We start from the raw sequence: 21,649 nt of genomic DNA on the forward strand, positions 1-21,649 counted from the left end.
ATTCCAGGAAGGGTTTAAAAGACAGGTAAAAAATTTAGGGTTATATTCTTTAATACATTCATTTTCATTATTCTTCATTGTTAGGTTATGGGTATGTCTTTGTATTTTTTTCTACTCCTACCATCCCTTAGATTAAGTGAATATGTACAGGCTACACTGTTTACTTTTAAATCAGCTGTTTAAGTTTTATTAAAGTTAACCATCATACTATCTATTTTATGTGAAAAATAGTTAAAATCCAAATCACTCTGGACACTTTGTATACTGATAGTTATTTTAAAAACAATTTCTTAATCTTACATATCTAAGCAATCTCCTTTCTTTCACTTTGAATTGGTCTTAATAAATAGGACCACCATATTAGATGGCAACTAAAAACAAAAATCAAATACTGAGATGTCTGTTGTTACCAATTTATTGAAATGATTTACTTTCATCAATAAAATAATTTGCTGAAATTAAAATATTCTCAAAGAATTATCACAGTTTACATGGGAACATAAAATTGACAGTGCTGTTTTTATAACACACCCTATGCTAGGTGTGTTAATATTCGTATTGACTTTCTCTTAAGGTTTATGAGTTTTAGCCCATTTTCTGGCCTTTCTTTCAAACTTGCAGGAAGACTGTGAACGAGTCTTTCTAAGGCAGGCACTCCTGGTTTTTACAACCGGCTTGCGGTTCCGTTGCTGCTGTTTGTGCCCACGCCTAGGGTGTGTTATAATCTTTTTTAAGTCCTTACAGATGGAATCATACCTATTCTCAGGATCATTGTCGTCATCATCATCATCCACCGTGACAGGCACTGATTTAGATAAGGCTTCATCTCCTTGAGGGGAAAAAAGTGTACTTAAAATTAGGTTTGAATTATCTATATAAATAAAACCATGTAAAATAAAACTGAAAGCTAAAAAGTTTAAAACAACTAGTGGATTCTAAACTGTACTCTGAATCCAAAACATGAGTAAAAAAAATTTATACAAAAAACACAATGGGGAATTTATGAAGTGCCAGCAGTAACACAATAGTTGTATCTTATATATTTCAAAGTTCCTTTCCAGAATACAACAGTTTTTTTTTCAATATATGAAGTTTATTGTCAAATTGGTTTCCATACAACACCCAGTGCTCATCCCAAAAGGTGCCCTCCTCAATACCCATCACCCACCCTCCCCTCCCTCCCACCCCCCATCAACCCTCAGTTTGTTCTCAGTTTTTCAGAGTCTCTTATGCTTTGGCTCCCTTCCACTCTAACCTTTTGTTTTTTTCATTCCCCCCCCCCCATGGGTTTCTGTTAAGTTTCTCAGCATCCACATAAGACTGAAAACATATGTTATCTGTCTTTCTCTGTATGGCTTATTTCACTTAGCATCACACTCTCCAGTTCCATCCATGTTGCTACAAAGGGCCATATTTCATTCTTTCTCATTGCCATGTAGTACTCCATTGTGTATATAAACCACAATTTCTTTATACATTCATCAGTTGACGGACATTTAGGCTCTTTCCATAATTTGGCCATTGTTGAGAGTGCTGCTATAAACACTGGGGTACAAGTGCCCCTATGCATCAGTACTCCTGTATCCCTTGGGTAAATTCCTAGCAGTGCTACTGCTGGGTCATAGGGTAGGTCTATCTTCAATTTTTTGAGGAACCTCCACACTGTTTTCCAGAGTGGCTGCACCAATTTGCATTCCCACCAACAGTGCAAGAGGGTTCCCATTTCTCCACATCCTCGCCAGCATCTATAGTCTCCTGATTTGTTCTTTTTGGCCACTCTGACTGGCGTGAGGTGATATCTGAGTGTGGTTTTGATTTGTATTTCCCTGAGGAGGAGCGATGTTGAGCATCTTTTCATGTGCCTGTTGGCCATCTGGATGTCTTCTTTAGAGAAGTGTCTATTCATGTTTTCTGCCCATTTCTTCACTGGATTATTTGGTTTTCGGGGTGGAATCTGTATTGTATTCATGAGTAGAATTACCAAGAGATATATTCAAGTACAGTAAAACTGATTCCTTATAAAAAGCTACACTGCTGGGGCACCTGGGTGGCTCAGTCGGTTAAGCGTCCAATTTCAGCTCAGGTCCATGAGTTCGAGCCCCACGTCGGGCTCTGTGCTGTCAGTTCAGAGCCTGGAGCCTGCTTCAGATTCTGTGTCTCCCTCTCTCTCTGCCCCTCCCCCACTCACGCTCTATCAAAAAATGAATAAATGTTAAAAAAATTTTTTTTAAAAAGTTACACTGCTATCCTTTGACTAAAAATCTAAAGTGGCTGGAGCACCTGAGTGGTTCGGTGAGTTGAGCATTGCACCCCTGATTTTGGCTCAGGTCATGATCTCACAGTTCCTGAGATCAAGCCCTGCATCACGCTGTGTGCTGAACGTGGACCCTGCTTAAGATTCTCTCCCTCCCCCTCTCTCCGCCCCTCCCCTGCTTGCACTGCCTCTGAAAAAAAATAAACCTGAAAAAAATTAATCTAAAGAGGATAAGATGAAGGGGTGCCTGGGTGGTTCAGTGGGTTAAGAATCCAACTCTTGATTTCAGTTCAGGTCATGATCTCATGATTGGGACATAGAGCCCTGCATTGGGCTCTGCACAGAAGCATGAAGCCTGCTTGGAATTCTCTCTCTCTCTCTCTCTCTGTCTCTCTCTCTCTCTCCCTCCCCCTCCCTCCCCCTCTTCACTCACTCTCTCTCAATAATAAATATTTAAAAAAAGATAAAAATGTAAAAAAAATGGTTAAGATTTGTGCATTTCACTCTATGTAAATTTCACCTCGAAAACACACTTCTATATTAACCTGTAATTAATACTATTTATGGTGAAGTAATTAGGGAGAAGTATGCTGATGATTAGCATTTACTTTGAAATGCATCAAGGATTTCAAGGGCATTCATTACATTGAGTGAAAAAAGTCAATCTCTAAAGGTTTCACACCTCATGATTCTACCTCAAAATAACAAAATTAAAGATGAAAATAGAATTAACAGTTGTCAGGGGTTAAGAATACAGTTAAGCAAGTGGGTGTCTGGGTGGCTCAGTCCGCTGAGCTTCCAACTTCAGCTCAGGACATGCTCTCACAGCTCAGGAGTTTGAGCCCTGCATCCAGCTCTGTGCTGACAGCTCAGAGCCTGGAGCCTGCTTCAGATTCTGTGTCTCCCTCTCTCTCGGCCCCTCCCCCTCTCATGCTCTGCCTCTCTCTGTCTCAGAAATAAACAAACATTAAAAAAAATTTTTTTTAATTTTTAAAAAAAGAATATGGTTAAGCAAGGTGATGTGCATAAGGGGTAGCAAAAGGGAACCTTGTGGCAATGAACAGTTCAGTATCTTGACTATGGTAATGGTTATACAAAACAACACAAGTGATAACAATTGCAGAGAACTGTACTTACATATACATAAACACACAAATCAGTGCATGAAAAACTGGTTAAACTGCAATAAATCTTCAGTTTTCTGATTTTGACATTGTACTACAGTTAAATAAGATGTCACCTCTGGGGAAAACTGAATGGAGGGTATCATTCAAGACCTCTGTGTACATTTTTTTTTTTTTGCAATTTCCTGTGAATTTATAATTCATTCAAAATGAACAGTTAAAAAGACAAAAAATTAGGTATATTGATGGATAAATATAAGGATATATAAATAAATATGTGATAATATGAACATATTACAATGTTAATGACAGAAACTTTTCTGTATATTTAAATTTGCTTCATAATAGGGGCGCCTGGGTGGCGCAGTCGGTTAAGCGTCCGACTTCAGCCAGGTCACGATCTCGCGGTCCGGGAGTTCGAGCCCCGCGTCGGGCTCTGGGCTGATGGCTCGGAGCCTGGAGCCAGTTTCCAATTCTGTGTCTCCCTCTCTCTCTGCCCCTCCCCCGTTCATGCTCTGTCTCTCTCTGTCCCAAAAATAAATAAACGTTGAAAAAAAAAATTTGCTTCATAATAAAAGATAGGGACAAAATGTTACAGAAAAAAATCCATAAAGAACACAGACAACTATAGGTTCAGGATAGAAATATGCTAAACATAGAAAGGCAAAAATAAATCTTAGAATACCCTAGCAAACTCATAATCAATACCTCAAAAAGACCACTCTTCAAATGAAATATTACTAGTAATATTACTATTGTTCCTCTACTACACCTTTCAAAATCTGACATATCCTTCAAAGTTGAGTTCAAATTTTACCTGTTCAAAGTCTTTCTCTAATATTTAGATTAAATGGCCCAACTGCTATTTATCACACAGCCCCATTTTAGTTTTATATGTTTCTTGTGGTATTTTTTAAAATAATGATTTATCTATGTCTATCTTATTCATTGGACTGCAATCTCCTAGGACCATGTTCTTCATTTTGGTTGCTCATGCCCCTGCCATTCTCAAGCCCCAATTTTTCTAGTAAACTATTACACCTCATTATAGGATACCCACATATGGCTGAATAAACTGGAATCATCTAAATATACAGGAGCAGGAGAGGCATTTTAAGAGTTCAAAAATATTGTTCCCTTAATTAAGTTGGACATATTAGGAAACTACGCCATGTTTATATACGCATAAACAAATTATAAAGGAATGTCACTTATCATTGGCTCACAACCAAACTTATCTTGAAAAACAATACTTTTTATAGTGCTTATTTTCAATGCCCTTCATAATCTTTTCTGCTTAAGATTTTTACAAAGTCCAATTTCTAGATGTATTAATTTCCAAGCAAAATTATCTTCTTCATCTAAAGTAATCAGTTCCAAGAAATATCCAGGGTAAAGAAAATCCAAACAAGGCTTATTCCACCAAATAGCTGAGAGAGACTGGCATCTCCTGAAGAGCTCAATTCTCAAGGCTTCTATGGATATGTATTAGCACACTAGTACTTGAAAACAAAGTTACACGGAACACAATGATCACAATGGAACAAAATGATCTATACAAGTGCTCAGGTAAGGAATTATGGGGGTATGCACCCTATGAATATTTGCCATACATTGCCATCTCTTCTTAAGATCAAATGAATACATATTACTCAACTCATCAGATAAGCACTATATACAAGAAATTGGAAGTTTTATTAAAAGGCAATATTCATGTCAATTGCACAAATTCCAATTGGGATAAATGTAAAATACTAACTTAAGGATTCAAAGGAAAATTTTAAACACTCTGCCTGTGCTGGAAACATAGTTATACCTGAAATCTCCTCAATAAGATTTTAAAATAAAATTCATGTGGACTTCTGGGTAAGATGATGGAGTAGGAGGATCTCAAGCTCTCTTCATCTTATGGTTAGGTCTACATAACAGCCACATCAGAGTAAATAAAAAAGAAAATGAACTGAAGACTGATAAAACAGACTTGCCACAGCTAAATGTAGAGAAAAGGCCACAACCAAGAGGGCAGAAAGGGCAAACATATGATGGGGAGCCAAAGAGAACCTTGGGTCTTTCAGCAGAAGGGAGGGATGCCATGCAGGCACAACGGGAAGAAGAGCAGACCCCAACCCAGGCATCCCAAGCATGGTAAGCAACCTTATTGATAAGAATGTGGTAATTTTAGGGGACTTTAATACTCCACTTACTACAATGGACAGATCATCTAGACACAGGATCAATAAAGAAACAAGGGCCCTGAATGATACATTGGATCACATGGACTTGACAGATATATTCAGAACTCTGCATCCCAAAGCAAAAGAATATACTTTCTTCTCGAGTGCACATGGAACATTCTCCAAGATAGACCACATACTTGGTCACAAAACAGCCCTTCGTAAGTATAAAAGAACTGAGATCATACCATGCATACTTTCAGACCACAATGCTATGAAACTTGAAATCAACCACAGGAAAAAGTCTGGAAAACCTCCAAAAGCATGGAGGTTAAAGAACACCCTACTAAAGAATGAATGGGTCAACCAGGCAATTAGAGAAGAAATTTAAAAATATGTGGAAACAAATGAAGATGAAAATACAACAACCCAAACGCTTTGGGATGCAGCGAAGGCAGGCCCGAGAGGAAAATACATTGCAATCCAAGCCTATCTCAAGAAACAAGAAAAATCCCAAATAGAAAATCTAACAGCACACCTAAGGAAATAGAAGCAGAATAGCAAAGACACTCCAAACCCAGCAGAAGAAGAGAAATAATAAAGAGCAGAGCAGAAATAAACAAAATAAAATCTAAAAGAACTGTAGAGCAGATCAATGAGAACAAGAGTGGGGTTTTAAAACAAAATGGTTAAACCTCTAGCCAGGCTTCTCAAAAGGAAAAGGGAGATGACCCAAATAGATAAAATCATGAATGAAAATGGAATTATGACAACCAATCCCTCAGAAATACAAGCCATCTTCAGGGAATACTATGAAAAACTATATGCCAACAAACTGGACAACCTGGAAGAAATGGACAAATTCCTCAGCACCCACACACTTCTAAAACTCAAACAGGAAGAAACAGAAAACTTGAACAGACCCATAACCAGTGAATAAATTGAATCAGTTATCAAAAATCTCCCAACAAATTAAGAGTCCAGGACCAGATGGCTTCCCTGGGGAATTCTACCAGACATTTAAAGCAGAGATAATACCTATCCTTCTCAAGTTGTTCCAAAAAATAGAAACAGAAGGAAAACTTCCAGACTCATTTTATGAAGCCAGCATTATTTTGATTCCTAAACCAGACAGAGACCCAGGAAAAAAAAAAGAGAACTACAGGCCAATATCCCTGATGAATATGGATGCAAACATCCTCAATAATACTAGCAAATCGCATTCAACAGCATATAAAAAGAATTACTCACCACCATCAAGTGGAATTCATTCCTGGGCTGCAGGGCTGGTTCAACATTCACAAATCAATCAATGTAATACATCACATTAATAAAAGGAAAGAAAAGAACCATATGATCCTGTCAATCGATGCAGAAAAAGCATTTGACAAAATTCAGCATCCTTTCTTAATAAAAACCCTTGAGAAAGTTGGGACAGAAGGAACATACTTAAACATCATCAAAGCCATGTATGAAAAGCCCACAGCTAATATCATCCTCAATGGGGAAAAACTGAGAGCTTTCTCCCTGAGATCAGTAACACGACAGGAATGTCCACTCTCACCGTTGTTTAACATAGTGTTGGAAGTGCTAGCATCAGTAAGCAGACAACAAAAGGAAATCAAAGGCATCAAAATTGGCAAAGATGAAGTCAAGCTTTCACTTTTTGCAGATGACATGATATTATACATGGAAAACCTGATAGACTCCACCAAAAGTCTGCTAGAACTGATACATGAATTCAGCAAAGATGCAAGATACAAAATCAATGTACGGAAGTCAGTTGCATTCTTATACACTAACAACGAAGCAACAGAAAGACAAATAAAGAAACTGATCCCATTCACAATTGCACCAAGAAGCATAAAATACCTACGATAAACCTAACCAAAGATGTAAAAGATCTGTATGCTGAAAAATATAGAAAGGTTATGAAAGAAATTGAAGGAGATATAAAGAAATGGAAAAACATTCCATGCTCATGGATTGGAAGAATCAATATTGTTAAAAAGTCAATACTACCCAAAGCTATCTACACATTCAATGCAATCCCAGTCAAAATTGCACCAACATTCTTCTCGAAGCTAGAACAAGCAATCCTAAAATTTGTATGGAACCACAAAACACTCCAAATAGCCAAAGTAATTTTGAACAAGAAGACCAAAGCAGGAGGCATCACAATCCCAGACTTTAGCCTCTACTACAAAGCTGTAATCATCAAGATAGCATGATATTGGCACAAATACAGACACATAGACCAATGGAATAGAATAGAGACTCCAGAATTGGACCCACAAGAGTATGGCCAACTAATCTTTGACAAAGCAGGAAAGAATATACAATGGAAAAAAAGACAGTCTCTTTCACAAATGGTGCTGGGAGAACTGGACAGCAACATGCAGAAGGATGAAACTAGACCGCTTTCCTACACCATTCACAAAAACAAACTCAAAATGGATGAAGGACCTGAATGTGACACGGGAAACCATAAAAACCCTAGAGGAGAAAGCAGGAAAAAACCTCTCTGACCTCAGCCGCAGCAATTTCTTACTTGACACATCCCCAAAGGCAAGGGAATTAAAAGCAAAAATGAACTATTGGGATCTCGTGAAGATAAAAAGTTTCTGCACTGCAAAGGAAACAACCAACAAAACTAAAAGGCAACCAACGGAATGGGAAAAGATATTTGCAAATGACATATCGGACAAAGGGCTAGTATCCAAAATCTATAAGGAGCTCACCAAACTCCACACCCGAAAAACAAATAACCCAGTGAAGCAATGGGCAGAAAACATGAATAGACACTTCTCTAAAGAAGACATCCAGATGGCCAACAGGCACATGAAAAGAGGCTCAAGGTTGCTCCTCATCAGGGAAATACAAATTAAAACCACACTCAAATGCCACCTCACACCAGTCAGAGTGACTAAAATGAACAAATCAGGAGACTATAGATGGTGGCGAGGATGTGAAGAAACGGGAACCCTCTTGCACTGTTGGTAGGAATGCAAACTGGTGCAGCTGCTCTGGAAAACAGTGTGGAGGTTCCTCAAAAAATTAAAAATAGACCTACCCTATGACCCAGCAATAGCACTGCTAGGAATTTACCCAAGGAATTCAGGAGTGCTGATGCATAGGGGCACTTGTACCCCAATGTTTATAGCAGCACTTTCAACAATAGCCAAATTATGGAAAGAGCCTAAATATCCATCAACTGATGAATGGATAAAGAAATTGTGGTTTATATACACAATGGAATACTACGTGGCAATGAGAAAGAATGAAATATGGCCTTTTATAGCAACATGGATGGAACTGGAGAGTGTTATGCTAAATGAAATAAGTCATACAGAGAAAGACAGATACTATATGTTTTCACTCTTATGTGGATCCTGAGAACCTGAACAGAAGACCATGGGGGAGGTGAAGGAAAATAAAACGTTAGAGAGGGAGGGAGCCAAACCATAAAAGACTATTAAAAACTGACAACAATCTGAGGGTTGATCGGGGGTGGGAGGGAGGGGAGGGTAGGTGATGGGTATTGAGGAGGGCACCTGTTGGGATAAGCACTGGGTGTTGTATAGAAACCAATCTGACAATAAATTTCATATTAAAAAAAATGAAAACCAGAAGGACCTAACATCCTGAGTACTTACAATCAGTGGGGCTTCACACACAAAATTTTAAAAATGAGCAGGTTCAACTCTGGAAGAACCACGGGGTGACAGGAAATTGAGTCCTTATCCTTAAAGAGATGTCACAACAAACAACCCCACTGAGATACAGCATAAAAGCAGCAGTTTGAAAAATGCCTAGGGTATATGGGAAGGAGGTTTCTTTATTAACCCCTGAGCATGTGCTGGAAGGGCAGGGATCTTTGGGAGACTTCTGCAAGAACAAAAAGCTAGCACGAGTCATTCTCCTCCCAGCCTACATACACATTTACCCCGCCCTCAGCCTAGATACACATACACCTGAGGGAACCAGCACAGCACCCACACTCTCCACATACCTTTGCTAACAGCATGTCCCAACCCACCATTTCTTCTTTGGATTTGCCCCTCCATACCAGTCTTGCCTTTGGACAGGAGTTTTATCAGGTGGCTGCAAAACACCTCCCACAGGGGACTGGTGTGGACCTTGCTGATACCATACACACCCCACCCCCACGTTCTTCTGCGGACTGCCCTGACAACACATCCTTGGAGGGAGACCAACCAAAGCAGTGGCACAAGCCTGGCAGTGTGCTAGCAGCCCCAACAGTGGCCAGTACCACTCCAAAGTAACTCCTTCCTGGAGGCACAGGGAAATATAAGCATACACAAGAGTCTAACTGCAGCCTTAGCAGTGGGCCTACCAACAAAAGTTTCTAAAGAGACAACACAGGGAGAACACCCTGCAGTTCCAAGCTATGGCATCTCTGTCAAATGGCTGGTCTGACTCAACTCAAGCCCAAGGCAAACAGCAGACTGGACCATAACACAGTGACCAAACCCTGCCCACCAGAGGCAAACAGAGCCACTGGAGATGACTGGACTTAAGGCAAATGAGGCTCAGCCATAAAATTAGGGCACACTCTACACACACACACAGGAGACATTCCAGAAGTGCCAGGTTCTGGTGAACAGGGGACACTGCCCTACCAAGCACTATAGGACAAGTTCTTCATAACACCGCTAGTTACAAAAGCAAGAGGCACAGCTGACATTCCTAACACAGAAAAAGACACAGAGAATTAGACAAAATGAGGAAAAAAAGGAGTCTTTCCCAAATTAAAGAACATGACAAAATAACAGCAAGAGAGCTAAACAAAACAGAGATAATTAATATGCCAAAGAGAGAGGATTTAAATTTAAAGTAATGGTGACAAAAATACTCACTGGAATTAAGAAGAGAGGAGGACCTCCATGAGATGCTCAACAAAGAGGTAGAACACACAAACAAGAACCAGAAATGAGGACCTCAATAAGTAAAATTGAATACATACTAGATGGAATAAATAGTAGAACAGAGAAAGTAGAAGAATAAATCAGTGACCCGGAAGATAGAGTAATGGAAGGCAATCAAGTTGAACAAAAAGGAGAAAAAAAAAATAAAAACTAAAAATACACTTAGGGAACTCACTAACACAATCAAGCGCAGTAATAAGCACATTATAAGGATCCCAGAAATACAAAAGAAAAAGGGGCAGAAAATTTACTTGAAGAAATAATAGCTAAAAACTTCCTGAATCTGGGGAAAGAAACATACATCCAGTTTCAGGAGCAGGAGGCACAAAGAACCCCTAACAAAATCAACTGAAGGAGATCTATACCAAGACACAGTAATTAAAATAGAAAATGTAGGGATAAAGAGAAAATTTTAAAAGGAACAAGAGAAAAGAAAACAGGTACATTCAAGGGAAATCTCCTAAGTATATAAGCAGATTTTTCAGAAGAAACTTTGCAGGCCAGAAGGGACGGGCATGTATATTCAAAGTGCTGAAGAAAAACAAAACTGCGACAAGAATACTCTCTCCAATGGGGTGCCTGGGTGGCTGAGTCAGTTGAGCATCTGACCTTAGCTCAGGTCATGATCTCACAGTTCGTGAGTTCGAAACCCACTTAGGGTTCCACACTGACAGTGCGAAGCCTGCTTAGGATTCTCTCTCTCTCTCTCTCTCTCTCTCTCTCTCTCTCTCTCTCACCCCTCCCCCACTTATGCTTTTTTTTCTCTTTCTCTCAAAAATATATAAACTTTTAAATAAATAAATAAATAAATAAATAAATAAATAAATAGAATAGAATAGAATAGAATACTGTCTCCAGCAAGACTATCATTCAGAACAGAAGAAAAGAGAAAGTTTCCTAGACAAATAAAGTTAAAGAAATTCATCATGGCTAAACCAGCTGTGCAAGAAATATTAGAGGGGATTCTCAGCGTGGCTCAGTCACTTAAGCATCTGACTTCAGCTCAGGTCATGATCCTGTGGTTCATGAGTTCAAGCCCCACATCGGGCTCTGTGTTGACAGCTAAGAGCCTGGAGCCTGGTTCAGATTCTGTGTCTCCCTCTCTCTCTGTCCTTCCCGCCCCCGCCCCCCGTTCATACCCTGTCTCTCTCAAAAATATATAAACATTTTTTAAAAACTTAAAATGAGGGGGGATTCTCTGTGTGGAAAGATAAGACCATAATTAGTAGTAAGAAAAGTAGGTAGCACTAAAGCAGTAAAATTAAGTATATCAATAAAAAACTGCAAAGGGATTCATAAAAAAAAGGATGTACAGTAGGACACCATATATCTAAAACATGGGGAGAAAAGAGGGAGTAAAAATTTAGTGCTCTTAGAATGGATTCAAACTTAAGCAACCATTAACTTAATATGGACTGCTATATGCAGAAGATGCTATATATAAATCTAATGATAACCACAAATAAAAAACCACTAATAGATATGCAAAACACTAGAGAAAAGAATCCAAGCACATCACTAATGAAAGTCAGCAAAAGATGAGAGAAGAGAGCAAGAGAAGGAACAGATAAAAACTACAAAACAACCATAAAAGAAGTAACAGAATGGTAATAATGTCTATTAATAATTACTTTGAAAGTAAATGTACTAAATGCTCCAACCAAAACACACAGGGTGACTGAATGAATAACAAAGCAAGACCCATCTATATGCTGCCTATAAGAAACACATTTCTGACTTAAAGACACATGCAGATTGAAAGTGAAGAGATAGGGGCGCCTGGGTGGCGCAGTTGGTTAAGCGTCCGACTTCAGCCAGGTCACGATCTCGCGGTCCGTGAGTTCGAGCCCCGCGTCGGGCTCTGGGCTGATGGCTCAGAGCCTGGAGCCTGTTTCCGATTCTGTGTCTCCCTCTCTCTCTGCCCCTCCCCCGTTCATGCTCTGTCTCTCTCTGTCCCAAAAATAAATAAATGTTGAAAAAAAAAAATTAAAAAAAAAAAAAAAAAAGAAAGTGAAGAGATAGAAAAACATTTATCATGCAAATAGATGTAAAAGAAAGCCTGGTAGCAATACTTATATCAGCAAAAACAGACTTTAAAACAAAGATTGTAACAAGAGACAAAGAAGAATACCACATATAATTATAAATACTACGATCCAAAAAGAAGGCATAACAACTGTAAATGTTTATGAATCCAACATGAGAGCATCCAAAAACATAAAGGAGTTAATAACAAACATAAAGAAAGCAATCAATCATAACACAATAATAGCAGAGTACTTCGACTCCCCACTTACATCAATGGATACTCATTCACACAGAAATCAACACGGAACCAGTCTTTTGAAGGACAGTTTGGACTAGATGGATCTAACAGATATGTTCAGAACATTCCATCCTAAAACAGCACAATAATCTTTTTCATGTGAATATGGAACACTCTCCAGACTAGATCACAGATTAGGCCACAAAAGTCTTAAACAAATCCAACAAGATCAAAGTCATACCATGCGTCTTTTCTGACCATAACGCTATGAAACTAGAAATCAACCTCAAGAAAAAATCTGCAAGAACACAAATACATGGAGGTTAAATAACACACTACTAAATGAATGGGTCAATCAAGATACCAGAGAGAAATTTTTTTAAAAATGCATGGAGACAAATGAAAATGAAAACAAAATGTTCGAAAATCTCTGGCATGCAGCAAAAGTTATTCTAGGAGGGAAGTTTATAACAATACAGACCTACTTTAAGAAGCAAGAAAAATCTCAAATAAATTTAAAAAAAACATTAAACCTAAAGAAGCTACAAAAAGAACAAATGAAACACAAAACCAGTAAAAGAAAAAATAATAAAGATTTGAGCAGAAATAAACAAAAACAATAGTTAAAAAAAAAATGGATCAATGAAACCAGAAGCTGATTCTTTTAAAAGATCAACAAAACTGATAAACCTTTATCAGACACACCAAAAAAAATGAGAGAGGACTCAAACAAAATAAAAAATTAAAGAGGAGAAATAATGGACACCACAGAAATTGAAAGGATAATAAGATTATGCTAACAATTGAACAAAATAGAGGAAATGGATACATTTCTAAGAACATATAACTTCCCAAAACTCCATTGTGAAGAAATTGAACATTTGAACAGAACAACTGCCAGCAATGAAATTGAATCAGCAATAAAAATCTCCCAGCAAACAAAAATCCAGGACCAGATGGCTTCACAGATGAAATCTAAATATTTTAAGAAGTTAATACCGGTTCTTCTCAAATTATTCCAAAACAATAGAAGACAAAGAATAATAACTTCCAAATTTGTACTATGAGGCCAGCATTACCCTGATACAAAAATCAATGACACCACTAAAAGAGAACTACAGGCTAATACCGCTGAAGAACATAGATGCAGAATTCCTCAACAAAATACTAGCAAAACGAATCCAACAATACTTTTAAAGAAACCATTCATCATGATCAGGTAGGATTTATTCCTGGACTGCAAGGGAGTTCAATATTTTCAAATCAACAATCTTATGTCACATCAATAAGAGAAAGGACAAGAAACATACGATCATTGCAATAGATGCAGAAAAAGCTTCCGACAAAGTATAACATCCATTCATGATAACAACTCTCAAAAAAGCAGGTAGAAGGAACATACCACAACACAATAATGGCCATATATGAAAACCTCACAGTTAATGTCATAATGGTGAAAACTAAGAGCTTTTCCCTTAAGGTCAGAAACAACACAAGGATGTTCACTCTCACCACTTTTATTCAACATAGTACTGGAAGCCCTAGCCACAGCAATCAGACAACAAAAACAAATGAAAGGCATCTAAATTTGTAAGGAAGAAATCAAACTCTCACTATTTGCAGAATTTTTATATATATATATATATATATGTTATAAAACATCCTAAAGACTCCACCAAAAAACTACTAGAATTGACATAAATTCAATAAGGTTGCATGATACAAAATCAATGTACAGAAATCCATTGCATTTCTATACCCTAATAATGATGTAGCAGAAATACAAATTAAGAAAACTGTCTCAATGTACCAAAACTAATAAAATACCTAGAAATGAAGTTAACCAAGGAGGTGAAAGAACTGTATTCTGAAAACTACACAACTTTGATGAAAGAAATTGAAGAGGACACAAACAAATGGAAAGATATTCCATGCTCATGGACTGGGAGAATAAATACTGCTAAAAGCCCATACTACCCAAAACAATCTACACATTTAATGCAACACCTATCAAAATACCAACATTTTTCACAGAACTAGAACAAACAATCCTAAAATTATATGAGACCACGAAAGACCCCAAACAGCCAAAGCAATCTTGAAAAAGAAAATCAGGGGCGCCTGGGTGGCTCAGTCTGTTGAGCGCCCAACTTCAGCTCAGGTCATGATCTCACAGCTCGTGGGTTCGAGCACCATATTGGGCTCTGTGCTGACAGCTCAGAGCCTGGAGCCTAATTCAGATTCTGTGTCTCCCTCTCTCTCTGCCCCTCCCCTGTTCACGCTCTGTATCTCTCTCTCTCCCCTCAAAAATAAATAAAACATTAAAAAAAAAATTTTTTAAGGAAAGAAAAAGAGAAACAAATTGTGGGGTATCGCAATCCCAGATTTAAGATATACTTACAAAGCCATAGTAATCAAGAACAGTATGGTACTGGCACAGAAATAAACACATAGGTCAATAGAATAGGATAGAAAACCCAGAATTATATTCAAGATTATGTGGTCAATTAATTATCAACAAAATTAATTTACTCAACAGAGGCAAGAATATGTAATAGGAAAAAGACAATCTCTTCAAGAAATGGTGCTGAAAAAACTGGATGGAAACATGCAAAAGAATGAAACTGGACCACTTTCTTACACCATAAAAATAAATTCAAAATGGATTAAAAAACTAAAATGTGAGACCTGAAACTATAAAAATCCTAGAAGAGGTGTACCTGGGTGGTTCATCTGGTTAAGTGACCGACTTCACTTCAGGTCATAATCTCATGATTCGTGGGTTCTAGCCCCATGTAGGACTTTGTGCTAACAGCGCAGAGCCTGGAGCCTGCTTTGGACTCTGTGTCTCCCTCTCTCTCTCTGCTCCTCCCCCACTCATGCTCTGTCTCTCTCTCTCTCTCTCTCTCTCTCAAAAATAAAATAAGGGGCGCCTGGGTGGATCAGTCGGTTAGGCATCCAACTTCAGCTCAGTTCATGATCTTGCAGCTCATAAGCTCAAGCCCTGTGTCGGGCTTTATGCTGACAGCTCAGAGCCTGGAGCCTGCTTTGAGTTTTGTTTTTCCCTCTCTCTGCCCCTCCCTCGCTCATGCTCGCACTCTCTCTCTCTCTTAAAAATAAATACATATTAAGAAATTTTGGGGAGGCGCCTGGGTGGCTCAGTCAGTTGAGTGTCCAACTTCAGCTCAGGTCATAGTCTTGCAGTTCGTGGGTTTGAGCCCCACCTCGGGCTCTGTGCTAATAAACAGCTCAGAGCCTGGAGCCTGCTTCAGATTCTGTGTGTGTGTGTGTATGTGTCTTCCCCTCCCCTGATCGTGCTCTGCCTCTGTCTCTCAAAAATAAATAAATGTTAAAAAAAAATCTTCAAAAAAAAATTTTTTTATAAAAAAAATAAAACATTTTTAAAAATTTAAAAAAAACTCCTGAAGACAACACAGGCCGTAATTTCTCTGACATCTACCATAGCAACATTTTTCTAGATATGCCTTCTGAGGCAAGGGGAAAAAAAGCAAAAAATAAACTATTAGGACTACATCAAAATAAAAAAAAATAAAATGCTTCTGCACAGCAAAGGAAACAATCAACAAAACTACAAAACAACCTACTGAATGGGAGACAGTATTTGCAAATGACATATCTGATAAAGGGTTAGCATCCAAAATATATAAAAAACTTATACAACTCAACACCAAAAGAAACCCACAAATAATCCAATTAAAAAAGGGCAGAAGGCATAAACAGACATTTTTCCAAGAAAGACCTACAGATGGCCAATACACACACAAGAAAAGATGCTCAACATCATTTATCATCAGGGAAATGCAAATCAAAACCACAATGAGATATCTCCTCACACCTGTCAGAATGACTGAAATCAGTAACTCAAGAAATAAAAAGTGTTGGTGAGGATGCGGAGAAAAAGGAATCCTCATGCACTGTTGGTGAGAATGTAAACTGGTGCAGCCACTGTGGAACAGTATGGACATTCCTCAAAAAATTAAAAATAGAATTACCATAAGATCCAGTAATTCTACTACTATTTATCCAAAGAATACAAAAATATTACTTCAGGAAGATATGTTTATTGCAGCATTATTTACAATAGCTAAATTATAGAAGCAACTCAAGTGTCCAATGATAGATGAATGGTTAAAGATGTGGTATGTATATATACAATGGAATATTACTTGGGCCATAAAAAAGAATTTTTGCCATGTTCAACATGGATGGATCAAGCAAGTATAATGCTAAGTAAAATAAGTCAGAGAAAGACAAATACTTTATAATTTCTCTCATATGTAGAATTAAGAAACAAAACCAATCAACAAAGGAAAAAGACAAACACAACACACTCTTTAACTACAGGAAACAAACTGATGGTTACCAGAGGGGAGGTAGGTGGGGGAATGGATGAAATAGGTGAAGGGGATTAAGAGTACATTTATCATGATGAGCATGGAGCAACGTATAGAGTTGTTGAGTCACTGTATTGTACGCCTGAAACTAATATGACACTGTATTTTAAGCATAAGCTGGAACTGAAATATAAATAAATTTTTTAAATGAATAAATACATTTGTTTAACATGTCCCTGGTTAACTGCCAGGTTTATGGATCAAAAAAAAAAAGACAATGCAAGTGACATGTGTATTTATTATACAACTGGTTTTTAAGAACTGCAATAATGATAGAAATTATTTTCACAATTCTATTTGGTGGGGGGGGGGTATCACTAACAGGTTAACCCAAATCCTAATTGTCCTAGTTCTCTATCTCCTCAGAGAAAGATAATTCATCTATTTTTTGGATTTTTCTTTTGTTATAGTTATAAACAGAAACATCTGTTCATGTGATTAGTAAAAAATTGACAAGTATCAGTAATGGGTTTAATGAAGTAAATTTAAAGTTTTCAGAGAATTTCACTGGACACAAAGTTAATCTACCCAATTTAAAAAGCCATATGCAGGGGTGCCTGGCTGGCTAAGTTGGAAAAGCATACAACTCTTGATCTTAGGGTTTTGAGTTCAAGCCCTGTGTTGGGTGTAGAGATTACATAAAAAATCATATACATGGCAAAGCAGTTAAAACTTTCACACCTATCTCCATTACATGAATATATACCTACAGAACTATTGGCACAGGTCTGATTTTCCTTCATGAACTACTGTTTACTACTCCAGAACACTGGTAAAGAAATTTTGTCATCTACCCAACAAACCTGGTATACCTGATACAGAATACTAATGATATTTGGCATACCTTCCAATGATGCCATAAAAATAAATGAAGGAAGGCTTTCGAGTAAATCTTTAAAGAATTTTTAAAGGGGCTTTTCCTAAACAGTAACCTTGCATTTGATTGGCTTCAGGGAAAATTAAACAATGGTTATTCATGAGGGTAAAATCATAAATTATAAATTTATTTATTTTTTGCATACCTGAAGATTGGCAAAATCCAGTATGTGAAGACAGCACTAAATTTTCGGTCACAGGCTTAATTTTCTGTTCATCACTGCTCCCCTCACCTACAGAATTCTGGTCATCTCCTATATCAGAAGATGATGAACTAATGTCAGCTTGCTTCCTTTTAGTGCTTGTTCTCAGGGAGTTTCTCATTTTCTCCTTGACACTGACTGCCTTCTTTTTAGCTGAAGTTCTCTGTTTCTTCAGCTTTTTATTGTCTTCAGAACTTTCCTCACCATCAGAAGATGATGAGCCACTATGTACTTCCTTGGTATTTCTCTTTGAATTTAAATTTCTTCTTTCCTTCAGTTCTATTCTTTTCAGTCTCTTATCAGAAGAATCACAACCATCTTCTTTCATGGAATATTTCTCAGTATCAGATGATGAACAATCTCGTCTCTTCGTTGAACTCTTTTCAGGCAGGTTGCACCTTTTCTTCACTCTACTGGATACTCCATTCTTACTCTTTTTATCTTCTGAAGAATCACAACTATCTCTTTTCCCCTGTAATTTCTCAGCCTTATCAGATAATTCATCCTTCTTTTCAGAAGTTTTATATTTTATTTGTTTTCTTTTCTTTTCCCCATAAGTTGTGTCATTCTTATTTTGTTTTATTCCTTTAGGAAAATGAGAAATTTCTTCTCCCTCAGGTAATTTCTCAGTGCTATCAGATGATGATTCATACTGTTGTTCCATCTTAATTACATTTTTCTTCAAATCTGTAATTTTCTTTTCTTTTACTTCAGTTCCCTTTTTGCTCAGCTTTTTATCATCTTCAGAGGATTCATCACTTTGCTCTTTCTTTGGGAACTTCTCAGCAATGTCCAGTAATCCAGTCTGTACTCTCTTACCCATTTTGGTTTTCAAATGCTTACTCCTTTCTTTAGTTTCAGCAACCTTTTTGTCTTCTGGAGAATTAAAACTCTCCTCTTTCCCTGAAGGCAACCTAGCACCATCAGAAGAAACACCTGACTGCTGCTTTTTAGACATTCGATCTCTTAAGTCCATGATGGTCTTGTCTTTATCAACTGTGCCTTCTGCTGAAGAGAAATTCTCTCTCTCTTGTTTCCTTTCAGCATCATCAGATGATCCTTCTTGTGCAATCTTCAAACTTTTCTGCCCTTGATTATCCATTCCTTTTTTCCTGTGTGTTTCATCTTCAGAAGAATCATAATCTTCTTTATTCGGAACTCTTTTTTTGGTTGTTTTGGTAGCCCCAATTTTACTCATGCTCTTTATCTCTTTCTCTAATTCTGAGTCATAATTGGAAGATTCAGACTGGTTTTGTCGTTTCTTTTTAGAAATTATAGACCTTTTAGCTGATTTGCCTTTCTTAATATCATAATCTGAGCCAGAAGTAGAACTTTTTCGTTTCCTTTTTCCTTTATCATCTTTCCCTGTTTGACTCTTTAAATCATATAAAGTCTTCTCATGGTTTGTATGAGTTTCATTAATATCAGTATCTGAAGAAGAACTGTGACTCATCCTGGATACCTCTTTCAGGATTGCTAACATTTCATCAGAATCGGAATTCTGATCCACAATCTCTGACTGCTTAGATTTAGGCAATTTATTAGGTTTAGGATTATCTACAGCACTGTCAGAAGAATTCCGCTTATCCTTTTTTCTCATTGGAACGGATAGTTTTTGTTTCTCCTTAACTGTTTCATTATTTTCTTCATCTGAATTAGATGTTGCAGGATTGGTTTCTGTCTGTCGCCTCAAGGGTGTAGTCTTCACACGTGGGGATCTTCGAAGATCAGATTCTTCTGAAAGTAATGGAACTTCACTTTCAAACAAATGCTCATTATCATTCTTTTCCTCTCCAAGTCCACAGTTCTCTGGCTTGGTGTTCAGACTAGAACTTTTATAGCCATCTTTATCTTGTGGAACTTCCTGACAATCAGCACCTTTAATTGGCGAATTAGAAAGGGAAACAGGGGTGAGTTTAACATATAATTCTTTTGTTACTTTAGCTGTAGTTTTTGACTTAATACCTCCTCTGTTGTCTTTTGAAGTAATACTTAATTTTACAGAAGAATTCTCCAATTCTTGCTCTGTTCCACTATTGCCATCTCCCTGATTATCTGCTGAACTCTGAACTTCCATAGCTGTCTCAAGATTCTCAAAAATGTCTTCTGGAACTGAGGAAGGAACAGACACAATATCCATATCCAAATCTTCAGAAGTGTTAGTAGGTTCATACTGAGGTTCTTCTTTTTTATCAGATTTCTTATGTTCACCACTGGCACTTTTATTTGCTCTTTGTTCCTGTACTACAATACTCTGATCCATGTGCTCACTATCTACCTGCTTTCTTGACAGTTTAGCTTCTGATTTTGAAAAATCTTTCCTTTCCAAAGCACAGGGTTTTTCTCCCTTTCGTACTTTTGTTTCAGATTTAGCATCTATGACTTTATGCTCTTTGGTATTTTTCTCTTTGTTTACAGCATCCAAAGCTTGAATCTCTGAATTCAAATCTTCTTCTAATGCAAGATGAGCTTTCTTGATATCAGCCAACACAGATTTAAAAGCCTTAAGCTGACGTAACTTTGTAGCAGAACTGATTTCTGAATTATCTGCTGCCTGCTTCAAAAACTTAACATAACTGGAGTTCATGTTAGCTGTGGTCTCAATCAGTTTTTTTGCCTTCTTAATCATCTCTTTAGGCACAATTAGTGCTGAATAAGAGTAGGTTACAGTACCAGAACATGATTCATCTAATTTCTTTTCTTCTCCATTACAATTTGAATTATTTTTCTTTGGAGAAAATCTGGGTGTATGGTCATATACTTTATTACTCTTTTCATTGTCAACTTTTATCTTCTTTTTATTTTGTTGCAACAATTGTTCTAAATTTTCAAATACGCTATTACATGCAGTAACCAAGTCCAACAAAGGTTCTGGGTGACAAATGTAGCAATACCACTGATTGTTTTCATCCATTATTGTAGAGAGCTCCTTTCGACCAAGGTTGCGCAAAATGCATTTCTTACAGAAAGCATTATGGCAAAAATCGCAACAAATCAAGTTTCCACCTTCTGCACACCACCTGAAATTATTAAAATATTAAAATGTCATTCCCAGCGGCACCTGGTGGCTCAGTCAGTTAAGCCTCTGACTCTTGATTTCACCTCAGGTCATGATTCTGGGGTCATGGGATCAAGCCCTGCATTGGGCTCTGTGCTGAGCATGGAGCCTCCTTAAGGTTCTCTTCCTCCCTCTGCCCTTCTCCCCAGCTCATGCTCTCTCTCTCTCTCTCTTTCTAAAAATAAAAAAATAAAAAGTAAATATTATTCTCAAATTACTCTCACTTTAAATTTTTTTTCATTATTAAAGCAACTTAGGGGTGCCTGGGTGGTTTAGTGGTTACACGTCCAACTTCAGCTCATGTCATGATCTCACAGCTTGTGGGTTCGA

The 21,649-nt window shown here is 37.5% G+C and overlaps 1 protein-coding gene across 7 annotated transcripts in view; it reads right to left on the minus strand.

Annotated features, from left to right (window-relative positions):
* ATRX (ATRX chromatin remodeler) overlaps positions 1–21,649 on the minus strand; it is a 322,803-nt gene that overhangs the window by 200,669 nt on the left and 100,485 nt on the right. For all 7 annotated transcript variants that reach the window (XM_047076254.1, XM_047076252.1, XM_047076256.1 and 4 more), the window contains 2 exons: positions 18,205–21,281; positions 757–829 (listed from right to left, as the gene is read on the minus strand). In XM_047076254.1, coding sequence (XP_046932210.1) covers positions 757–829; positions 18,205–21,281 — 3,150 coding nt within the window. The remainder of the gene's footprint in view (positions 1–756; positions 830–18,204; positions 21,282–21,649) is intronic.

Source organism: Lynx rufus, unplaced genomic scaffold (assembly GCF_022079265.1).
Source record: "Lynx rufus isolate CCGP_SWC_20201006 ecotype Redwood Valley unplaced genomic scaffold, mLynRuf1.p SCAF_14, whole genome shotgun sequence".
Taxonomy (NCBI): domain Eukaryota; kingdom Metazoa; phylum Chordata; class Mammalia; order Carnivora; family Felidae; genus Lynx; species Lynx rufus.